General features: G+C 36.3%; 1 protein-coding gene across 2 annotated transcripts in view; it reads right to left on the reverse strand.

Moving 5' to 3' along the window:
- sip3 (septin interacting protein 3) overlaps positions 1 to 12,653 on the reverse strand; it is a 224,242-nt gene that overhangs the window by 145,993 nt on the left and 65,596 nt on the right. For both annotated transcript variants that reach the window (XM_090368846.1, XM_090368847.1), the window contains exon 6: positions 854 to 980. In XM_090368846.1, coding sequence (XP_090224972.1) covers positions 854 to 980 — 127 coding nt within the window. The remainder of the gene's footprint in view (positions 1 to 853; positions 981 to 12,653) is intronic.

Genomic DNA, 12,653 nt, shown 5'->3' on the forward strand with positions numbered 1-12,653 from the left:
TGCTCTTTAATGAACACATATATGCAGGAACTATTTTCTTCCTTTGCTGATATTCAACTTATTGACTAACACCTGAAGAGTAATGAAATTGTTTTTTTCACAAAATTTCAGACCTTTTCAGAGTTTTAAATGATGCACAATAAGGAAGGCTACCCTAAAATGTAGTCTTCAATTGTCTCCCATCAAACTGAATGTCATAAGTTTACAAAATTCTATAATTGGCATAGCTTTTTGAAGAAAAATCTATAATTTTACAAAATTGTAAGACAGACTTGCAAAGCCTAACAAAAGCTTACCAGGGTGCCTCTGTAGCCAGGAGCAGCAGTGCGTAGCACACGCTTCTTGATTAGACTGGGGTTTGAATCTGTGACCACCAAATACGGAAGGTCAAGAAATGACCACTGCATATCCCCAGAGCAATATGGCCTTAGTTGCTAATGCTCCTAAAAACCAAATAAGCTTACGAGTCTCAGATTCACTTTTACCCAAGTTGAAGTAAAATTTAACGTTCATTTTTTGCTCCTTCATTTTGGCATACCAATTGACCATGAAATGATGAATTAACGCACACGTAGGAATGCCTATCTCTTCCAAAAATGGAAGAGAATGAAATGGTCAAAATATACAAAATAATTGAAAATTTTAATTCTGATGAATACCATTAAAAAAAAAAAAAAAAAAAAAAAAAATCAGTTCTGAAACTTCTGAGACAGAGGATGAGTAGGAATAGTCACACTACACAAAGTATTAACACCAAAATTAATGCACAGTGTTGTAATTTGTCTATAATGAAATACATTAAAAGAATTATTTATGAAGCCTTTAAAAACTAAATGAAAAAAAGCTGACATACCCATTATTAATTCACTATACAATAAATAAACTGCCTTATTTTCCCAAGGATTTTCACTATGAAGATCTATCGTGTGCAAAACATACTTGATAAATATGTTCATCACAATACTGAGCAGAATGGCATACTGTAAAAATATTTAAACATTTTATATATTTGAAATAATAAGTATTTAAATACAAAAATATTTATTAAAAACAGTTAAAATATTATATAATTAATATTTTGGAAGTTTAGTACTCAAATTTTACCATTCAAGAACAAGTATAAAAAGTGGAATACTGTCAAGTAACAAGAAACTGTAATAAATCCAAAGCCATTCACAGTTTCATTCATTTAAAAATAAGTTACTTTTGACACTACAACACTGATTTCAAACTCTCGTGACAACTTTTGTTTGTTATCAAATTGAATTTGATAACAAACTCAATTTTTGTTCATTATCATCTAAATCTATAGGACAGCGATGATGACAGGTCACTATGATAATAAAATCTGTCCTTGAGGATTATCATCTGACTTCCATTCACCAATTCCTCTATCTTATTCTATTAGATCTTTAACCCTAACTAGAGTAAACCCTTTCCTCTAAACCTTGCTAATTAATCCACCTCCCTCTTGATTTGCTTCTAAGGCCTATCACTATTCATTTTTGCTTTAAATGTCTGTCTAATTATCTATCTATCTATCTATCTATCTATCTATCTATCTATCTATCTCACTCTCACTCTCTCTCTCTCTGTGTGTGTGTGCTTATCTTCATGAATGTTCTAGTGACATATTGAGCAGTTTCCTAGTTCCATGACAACCACATTATCTATCCAGGCAACATAACAGCTACTACAAACCTCGGCTGATTCATGCTATCATAGTGAAGCTTTTTGCCTATAACCGATTTCAATTGTTAGCTTAGTACCACACTGACAGCTATCCTCATTCATTCAGTAACCATGTAGCTGACTGCATACTAACAGACTACACAATATGAAGCTAGGAATAGCTATTAGGTCAGACTTCATTCAAGTTTGCCTACCCCCCGCAGCTTAACCATTTTTATGTAAAACTCTAATAAAGATTTTATTTAGGGAAAACAAAGAATTCTCCATTTGACTGAGTCAGTCTACTTGTTTTATATGCGAGGTTTAATCAAAAAGTTCACTGAATGATCAAATAAACTTGAATTCATAGTAGTACCTAAAAGACTGAGCAAAACTTATAATCTTTTAAGAATAAGTACTACCTTTAATTGTTACGTGCCAGTCTAGCAGAAAGATTTGAGTGAACACTTGTTTTTCTCATTTGTCACATGCAGTGAATGTAATGAATTCAATTCCAAATTATTATTTATTTATTTTTCATTTGAGAGTGCAAAAAGAAGCAATTGCCAATCTAGATCCCAAAATGATCAAAACATCAGTGAAGTTCACACTGTCAACCAATCAGACTGACGACTGACCATTCATAAAATTAATGAGATTTCTTTCATTTGGCTGGTTCAGGACATCTTGACTAACAATTTGGGCATGGGGCAAGTAAGGCCAAGTTCCTTCAAGGACAATGTCAAGTCCTCATTTCAGCTTGTTCAAGCAAGCTGTCACACATCTTGCAATTTTAAACAAAATTATAACAGGTGATAAACCTTGGGTGTATGACCCAGACCACAGACCAAGTTTCAAAGCTCTCAATGAAAAAAAAAAGGGGGAGGGCTTCTCTAAGGCCAAATAATGCATAGTAGTCAAAATCACCTGTGATGGTGAAGACGATGATTGCACTTTTTGATGAGAGGATGCGTTATAAGAATTCATTGTCACTGTTCGTTCGTCTACCACCAAGACATTTTAAAATTATTGGGGATGCAATTTTCTGTAAATGAGAAAAAATTATAAAAATGGTTGGCTCCATCATAACAATGTGCCATGTTCCACTTCACTCTGTCTGATAATTTCTGACCAAAAATATTTCCATCATGTTACACCCACCTTATTCATCTGATTTGGTACCATTAGACTTTTGGCTTGTCCCAAAATTAAAACAGAATATGAAAGTAAAATGATCAGTTGATTCATGAAACCCAACTGATCACAATAGTCTGCTGCCTAATAGCATTCACAAAAAGCTTCCAAAAATATTCTGATTGGTGCAATCCATGATCAAAGAATATTTTTTTCTTTTTCTTTCTGAAAACTGAAAACCACAAAAGGTATTAGAAACTCCAGTACTTAGTACCATAGGTTAAAGATTCAGAAGACATTTGTTGACATTAGAACTGAATTTCTATAGACTAATTTCAGGGAAATTCATGTGAAGGAAGGTTGTTCCAGAGTATAGAAGGGACAAATGAGAAAGATGTAAAAGTTACTTCTGTGAGTTGGATAATGAATGGATGTTGGCTGGTTCAGAAGTATTCAGCCTATTTTGGAAGATAGTGATGGAAATGGAGATGCCAGCTCAGAAGCATCCATAAAAGAGGAATACAGAAGGAACTGAACACCTAAGAGACAGAGAGAGACTTTGTTAGAAATGGGTCATTAATTAATCTAACTGCACTCTTTTGAATAAAGTCAATGAGCTTGGGAGCACCACCACAGGGCATATTTGGGATTTGTGCAGTCAGTAGCTGTTTAGAAGAAAAGTAATGCAAAGAGCAAAAAAGAAAAAAACTTAGTTTGTGTTGTGTGGTTTTTTTTTTTTTTTTTTTTTTTTTTTGATACAGAGGAAGCAACATTTGTGACATACTTGTGCCACAAGAAGTTAGATGTCAGGGTGATCCCCCTAATAAGACAGGACTAAGTTTTATGATAATTGAAATTAAGTTTTTACATGCCATGAATTCATATTGGAGTTTGGATCAATTGTTTTACAATTGGTGCAAGCTTTCTGGATAGAAGCCAACTGTTACATGATATTTTCTTATCTTGAACAGCTTCAGCACATTTATTGGAAACCCAAGGTAATAAAGAATGAAATTTTGGGGAGAAACAAGAATAAAGAATTTCATTCAAAGGCAACACAAAACAAAACACGAGACCATAAGCTCAAGAGCCCAGGTTCTTAAAACCAATGGAGAAATAAAATCAGGACTGGGAGCTTTCTTGGTTTCAAAATTGTTCAGAATTATTCTGGCATCTTTCAGAGAAATGTTGAAGACAGTGGATGTGGTTGCAGAAGGTTTATATTGAAGAACAACGTAAACATTTATCACTGAGTAAAATTAATTTTATGCAACATTCACTAAAATTTTTAATCAAACCTACCTTGTACATATAATTTTATTATTTTTTAGAGTGACTCCCAAAACATGAAAGGTATTAAAAATTATTTTAATGCAGTGTATGAGTTGAAGGTTGAGAAGACAGAAGATACTTGTTGACAATGGACTTGAATTGTAATTTTCAAGAAACATATGGGAAGGAAGGTTGTTACAGAGAACAGAAGCAAAAGGTAGAAATGGGTAAACTCCAAAATCATAGCAGCAAAGTTGCTGCTGTGATTTTGGAGTTCAACAGTGAATGGCTATTGACTAGTCAAGGCACATGTTCTTACTGGTTTGGTAAAATTATAGATGGCAATTGAGAACAACAGTAATAGCAGAAGACAGCAGAAATTTAATATCTGTGAGAGAGATTATAGGGAATTTGTAAGAGTTGGGTCATTAATCAATCTGATTATCTTTCTATGGATAGCGTCTAGGCAATTAGAGTGCTGTGTCCATGCAACTATAAAATTGAAGCCAGCTATTATTATGGACATTAAAATCACCAAGGAAAATTACTTCACTATTATGAAAGTTGGATGGGAGCAAGTGAAGTTTCAAAGAAGAAAGTAAAAAGGTTCTGAGCAACTGGTAGAGCTAGCAGAACAATATAGGCAACGAATGAATTTCATAGAATATGGTTAAGTGATTTCAAGCCAGATATTAAAAAGAGGATATTCCACATTAGAAAGTCTCTGGCAAGGAATATTAGGGCAGACATATGTGCAAGTGCAATATTTAAAACAAAAGGAAACCTCTAGCAAATAATTAAGAAAAATTAGATGAGTGGTGACTGACAACAGTTGAGATCCCATTATAAAAAAATAAGTGGAGCTTAGCAGATCGTAGGCAGAATAAACACTACTGAGAATTGGAACTGAGACCATTTAAATTTGTGAAATGAATTAAGAAGCTTTTGTGGGTGATTTATTCTTTCTGATTCTTCTATTAATTTGATATTCATGGTGTATTGATTTTGATGAGGTATATGTTGGAGATGGGGAACGCATATACATACATGCATAGAAAAATCATAATCAGCATTGCCTTCGTAGTATCACCCCCACACACACACACACACACACACACACACACACACACACTAATGAGATTCTTCTCAACGTATTGGGATCGACAGCAGCACAAGCCTTGGTAATTCTCTCCCTAAGATGACAAAGATCTCGGATACTTCTTTTCCTTTTCTTTTTTCAGAATGTCATGCACCATGCTCTTGGGCACTCCAATTTCAGCACTGATCTGTCTGATGAATTTCTGTGGCTGGCATGAAACTTAGCAATCACTCCAATTCACTCATTCACCCTAACTGATTGAATTGGAGTGAATTCAAGTATCTTCACTTACAGAAGAAGGGCAACCACACTGAGGCTTGTCAGCAACAGATCCAGTCTCTTAAAATTTCTTCACCAGTTTCCAACTACATTGTGTGTTATTGGATTCCTTTCAGGATGCCTAACATTAAACACAGCCACTTTTCTCTGGGTCCATCCCTGATGATCACTAAAAAGGACTATCTCCACCCTTTCATCCAGTTTTAATTGCCATTTTTCACCTGTAAAGAAAAACATTTTTACCATTGGTTCCAGCCTTTTTGGACACCCTGTATATTTCTTTAATGTTATAGCCTACAAAAATTTAAGTCCAATGCTAACATATATTTACTGTCTCCTCAATCAGTAAAGCACTAGCATCTATAGATTCAGATAAACTTTCATGTGAAGGGTCACCATAAAAACCAACCATAAATCTATCTAGATCTTGCTAAAGGGGGTATTATCCTACTTATTTTTATATAATTTTCTTCCCACTTTCTTACTATTAGCAAACTTGGACAACAAGCTTATAACAGCCTTCATTAATAATTGTAATCAATTATTAATGAAGTAAAGGGCTCTGCATGATTCCACTTGTGATACCAGTCCATTCATAACTTTTTTTTTTTTGTTGTTGTTGTTAGTTGTTGACACATCGACTTCTGTGGCCATAATGCACCTCCAAAGTTTTTGCATTTTACTCTGATCCAAGCCTGAGGCGGGATTCGAACCAGAGACCTTTGGGTTACCAGGAACGCACTTTATCCACCTGGCTAGCCTGGTCGGCATTTATAACTTCTGTTTTAACCAATTAACCATTGTTATGCTCCTAGGTCTGGGGTTCCTAATTCCATACGAGTTCAAACTTTTACAAATGTGAAATTTTTCATAATGGAAATGTCTTAAAAAATCTTTGCAAAAGTCCAAATGTTATGTTAATTAATATTAACATAAGTGAATGTCCCATACAATTTATTATAGGGGACATTCGCTTTGTTAAGAAGAGATTATATGGGAATCATAAAATTGTTCAGATATGATCTATTCCTCTCTGAATAGGCACACGCTTCTTGATTGGACCAGGGTTCGAGCCCGTGCCCACCAAATATGGAGGATGTGGAAAGGTCAAGGAATGACCACCGCATATCCCCAGAGCAATATGGCCTTAGTTGCTAATGTTCCTAAAAACCAAATAACAAACAAACAATCCTCTCTGAATGACCTAAAACTGCACTAAAACTTTAAACAGCAACTCCATTTTTCTGGGGATTCACCATAGGAAGTTCACATACATGCATCCAGGGCCACTGTTATAACTAAAGACTTTACAACCCACTGCTGCTTCCTTTAAAACTAAGCAGACATGATGAAAGTAATAAAAGTGGAAATTTATTCACTAGAGTTCAAATTTGCATTTGTGCACCTCTGAACACCAATCAAAAGGCAAAACCAATTTTTAAAAAAATTGCAAAAAACTGAAATATTAAACAAAGACATAAGAAACCAACTAAATAATATAATCAATTTTACTCAATCAACCAAAATAAAAGGAAATAAAAAAAAATAATATAAGGCTACAAAAATCTTATAAACTACAGTCGATTCCGGTTATTTGGGACACATCGGGACTGTACATTTTGGCCCGATTAAGCGGCTGCCCCAATTATCCGAAGTTTCACGTAAATAGTTAAAAATACAATTTACCCCCCCCCCCCACCTTTACAATTAGTTCACTGTACAATCAAATCACGTTACGACGAACTCAAAATAGTAAAGTACCGTCACTATACGATATGCAGTAAGCGCCAGTCATTATGATCACGTTTGTGAATTGAATTTTAATTCTATTAAACAGCGATTCTAATTATCGAAAATAGGAGGAATATTATCCACAGGCTATAAAAGTAAAGATATATTAAGCACAAATTTACCCTTTATTACCTTACCAATTAAAAAATTAAATGATACGTGAAAATCGGAAGAATATACGTGATAATCGGAATAATTAATACGTACTGTAATATGTACATACTAACTAAACTAGTTGACATTTCTGTTCACTGACATTTGTTGGTGGGGACTGAAATTTAAAACAGTAAAAAGATAAGCAATCAATAACAAAGAACAGGGCACACACAAATTGCAAGTAACACAACACGCGCAAGTGAGAACGGAGTAACAAATTAGGAAGCTTTAAAAATAGGAATGAAGAGAAGATTCTGAAAATTATTTTTTTTATATGATTGAAGATTCCAGCTGCCGGTATTATCGCAAATTCAATAAGATCGAGTTTACTGTCCGTTTATGATAGATTGCACTAACAGAAAAGCCCAATAAACAGGTGACTGCTAATTGTTTTTATTGTTTTATGGTTGTGACCTCCAGAAATCCGACCGAACTACGTGGTACGGTTGGAGACAATCGTAGGGTAATCTCCAGTGCTGAGGTCTCCTGCCCCGATTAAACGGCATTTTGTCCCAATTAAGCGAAGTAAACCCTGGCTATTTTCTCGATTGGTTTTTGTTTTTTAAGATTTGCCCCAAATAAACGGCTGCCCCGATTAACCGGTGGCCCAAATAACCGGAATCCACTGTATGATAAATCATGACCTTCACTGGAGATCATGATTTATAGATCTAAGTTAAAATCCAAAAGGATTTAAACACAGACCTCACTAAATGCTTTAAAATCGAGATTACAACTTTTGGAAGATAATTTGGATTACAGCGACTTCTGAATGGATTTTTTTTATCACTAAAAATTATTGATTTTTGTTAAATTTTTGTTTAAAACAGTGTTTTTGTTTAAAACAGTTTAACAGTGCACTTTTTATTTGTATTTATCTAATCAAGTTATTTAATTCATTGTTTACTCTGGTTTTCAAAATTGCATAGGAAACAAAAGTTGTAGTCTGCCCCATTGTACCATATTGATATAACAATTACACAGCTGCCGTTATTATAGTATCAATATAAGAATGATATAAATGTAGTATCAATTATAGTATTGTTATATAATGATATAAATATGATTTAGTAGTAATTAGCTATATAATTCCACGGGCATATAGTTAGAAGTCCATAAGTGTTTTATTAAGTTCAGAAACTATAAATAAAATAACATACTCAAAATAGCATAGTTTTTATTGCCATCAATATGTAGGATTACTGTAGTGTTATTATTTTCGTATCTCTTAGTTTCAAGTGTTCTTTTTAAATTAAATTTAGACTAAAATCATGCCTAAGACTAGAACAACAAACAGTTTCAAAATAGCTGGAATTCTTTGGTTTGGAAGAGAACTTCCAAAGGCAGTTCTCTACAAATCAGAACTATAAATCCGATACTTGTTTGCTCTTCGCAAAGCTATCTTTAGCAGGAAATGATGTAACTATGGGAGAAGGCTGCTCAGCCCAAAGCTTGAGCCCATGCTCCAGCATAAGACAACACACAATGACATCCTCCACAGCAGAGATTCTTGGTCCCAAAGGAAAAAGCTATAGTTTGTAACTCGATTGTCAAAGAAATGGGAAATATATTATGCAAACAAGATGTGGAATAGGAATACAGTTTGTCTGACAAGGGCTAAAGTTGACTTGTTGAGCAGCTATCATCTTCAAAGGGCACTTAAGGTGATATTGTATAACATGATGGTACTTATGATATTAAGAGATGTGGGGATTAATTAACAAGTACAGAGAAATTCAGAAAAGCCTCAAATTAGGATTTAAACAGAAAGTGTCTGCAATTCTGCCCATACATGATAGGAGGAAGGATATGAGTACTGTGAATCAATTTGGCCCCGGAGAGAATGAGCACAGCCTGTGGAGTAGATTTTTCCTCAGCACAGACTGTGCTTGTTAACAGGAGAAACTGTTTTCACAGGGATGAAATACACTTAAATAGAATGGATGTTTTGATGCAAGATTTAATTAAAGATGTAACTACTGTTAAGGGCAAAGAGAAGGTTTTTTTGTTTCGTACGGGTGACTATAGTGGTTTTGGGTAGTTTTTAAATTCTATGCAGTGGGACCAAGTGATGAAGTTACTAACAACACATTCTAAATGGGAAAGCATTCAGGGATGTAATCTTAGACCCTTCCTAGGCTTTATACCAACTAAAAAATACTGTTAAAGGTTAAGACATAAATGGACATCAGGTGTACTAATGAGACTCATGACACAGAAGAATGAATGAGATGCATATAAAGTATCAGATGATACTAAAGTCTACAGTAGATATAAACTGGTCTGCAATCCAGTCACAAAGGAGGTTAGGCAAACTAAAGAAGATTAAAAGAAGTCTCCAAAAAATAATGCAGAGATAAGCAACAAAAACTTCTTTATTTTTGGAAATACTAGAATCATATTTGTCAATTAGGTATGAATAGATTAACTGTCGATGATCCTGCTCAGGTTGCTGACAATTGAATAGATATTCTGCATCTACACTCACACAAGAAAAATTTTCTTGGAATACAGATGCCAGAAGTGTGTAATTCTACTAGGGAGCTGAATGATTTTGCGATAATTGAGAGGACAGTGGAAGAGAAACTGTGTAGCTAAACATTAAAAAGGCACGCAAGATGGTGTGATATATGAAATTATATCTAAGAAAACCTTTAGTCACGATAATGAGAGCATTCTTGGATTCAGGGGAGGTTCTTATGGACAGGAAACATGTGAATGTATCCTAAATTCACAAAGGGGGATCAAATAGTAAAATAGGTAACTACAGACCTGTTAGCTTGACTTCTGTTCCAGAGAAAATAATGGCTAAAGTAATACAGAACCATCTAGACAGAATGTAATTACACTGCAGTCACAGCATGGATTTGTTAAGGGGCAGTCTTGTCTGACCAACCTGATTAGGTACGATGATGTGATTACAAAAGAACTGTATGCAAAAAATAATTTTGATATCACATGCTTGGATTTCAGGAAAGGTTTTGATACTGTTGCACATAAAAGACTGCTATAAAAATTGGAGTAGTGCAGCATTAAAGGCAAGTAACATTCTGTGTCCTCAAAGAGGACTATGGGGCTGGGAAATTCCATATTCAAGAAAGTTAATACTCAAACACCAGCCAAGTAAAATAAAATAAAGTAAGATGATACAGTAAAACTGGACTATTACAATAAGTACTAAAAGAAATAAAATCGGTTAAAACAGTTAAAAACTAACGATGCTAAAATCGTTAAAATAAGTTAAAATACCAGAAATCCGAAGCTTTCGGAAACAGCTGTCTCCTTTCTCAACAGTGTACTGCTGCTACAATGACACATCCTTAAGTAACAGGCCCGTGGTACTCATGTGACTCACCAGGAACATCGTCAGTATTCTCTATTTGCGCACTGGAACCAGAAGTGACCCGGGAGTGTGCCATGTGGAACCGATCAATGCGTCTGAGGATAATCCTCAAAGAGGGGGTGTAATCGCACACCCTGTCCCTGTTAATAGTATGACAGGTGAACCGATTTGCAAGCTCTCGAGCCACTTGCATTTCCAGAACCCATGCACACGGTCAGTAATGACCGCATCCTCAGGGGAGATCCGATGCTGCGTCTCCCAAAAATGTTCTGCCACAGCAGACCTAGCATAGTCTTAATGGTGGTCAAACGTTCCCCCAAACGATCTTTTAGACGTCGCCCTGTCTCCCCCACATAACAATCCCCACAATCTGGGTACTTAATCTCATAAACCACACTACTGGTGGAATCCCGGGTTTTATGGTCTCTCGAAGACCCACAAGGTGGGTGTTCCATTGAAACCGACAGTTTCATTTGTGAGTCCCACCTATGCCTTATCAAAATTTCTAGCTAGGATTATTTTGCCTATAGTAGGACATTCTGGTTTAGTGGTCAAGGATAGCAAAGAATTTGTAGAGTATGTAAGATATCAGATTATAGGGAATGATGATATTATGATCTCCTTCGATGTGGTATCATTGTTTACATGTATCCCAATTAAACATAGGGCTCATTGTTTAAGATCAGCCTTAGAACAAGATGATGCTATTAGTGCCAGGTGTTTGTTAAGCATCGATGATTAAGGGGTGGAGTTCTGCCTTGCCAGTACCCCTATGATTTTTCAAAATGTTATGTATAAACAGGTCCATGGCACAGCCATGGGTTCCCCCATTAGTGCCATAGTGGCTAATCTAGCTATGGAGGAACTAGAAGCCAGGATTTTCCGTCAGTTAGATTTTCCCATGCGCGAATGGAAGAGATACGTTGATGATACGTTCACCATTATAAAGAAGGGGAGGGAAGATGAAATACTCAACTTACTTAATAGTTTCTCCCCATTTATACAATTCACCTCAGAGGTGGAAACAGCTGGTACCCTTCCATTTCTTGATGTCCTGGTTATTAGAGATGGTGCTAGAGTGAAGACTACAGTTTATAGAAAACCAATGTGTCATAGTCAGTATGTCCATTACAGTTCAGCACAGGCTTATCAACATAAAGATAGCATAGCCAGGGCATTAATAAATAGGGTGTGGTCCCACTGCAGTACCCCCGAGGATAGGGAAATGGAAGTTAGTAAGATCCCGGCAGACCTTAGTAAGTGTGGTTACCCCCAGAGGGTCTTGGACAAATATGTTTATAGGACTCTGTCCAATCACCAGGAACCACCTCCCTCGGTGGCTACTGCTTACATTCCCTACTATCCGGGCTTTTCAGAGCGTGTGGCGCGGGCACTACGGGAGTGTTCCTCCACCCTGGAAGCTGTGTGCAGCTTCCAGGGCGGAGGTTGCACACAGTGGTGGCTCAGGTCAAAGACCCCGTAACCCGGGATTCCACCAGTAGTATAGTTTATGAGATTAAGTGCCCGGATTGTGGGGATTGTTATGTGGGGGAGACAGGGTAACATCTAAAAGACCGTCTGGAGGAACGTTTGACCGCCATTAAGACTGCGAACTATGCTAGGTCTGCTGTGGCGAAACATTTTTGGGAGAAGCAGCATCGGATCTCCCCTGAGGATGCGGTCATTACTGACCATGCGCATGGGTTCTGGGAATGCAAGTGGCTCGAGAGTTTGCGAATCGGTTCATCCTGTCATACTATTAACAGGGACAGGGGTGTGCGATTACACCCCCTCTTTGAGGCGACTGTCCTCAGGCACGATGATCGGTTCCATGTGGCACGCTCCCAGTGCGCAAATATAGAATACTGACGATGTTCCTGATGAGTCACATGAGTACCATGGGCCTGT

This window comes from Mastigoproctus giganteus, chromosome 2 (assembly GCF_048544385.1).
Source record: "Mastigoproctus giganteus isolate SK-2022 chromosome 2, ASM4854438v1, whole genome shotgun sequence".
NCBI classification, from domain to species: Eukaryota; Metazoa; Arthropoda; class Arachnida; order Uropygi; family Thelyphonidae; genus Mastigoproctus; species Mastigoproctus giganteus.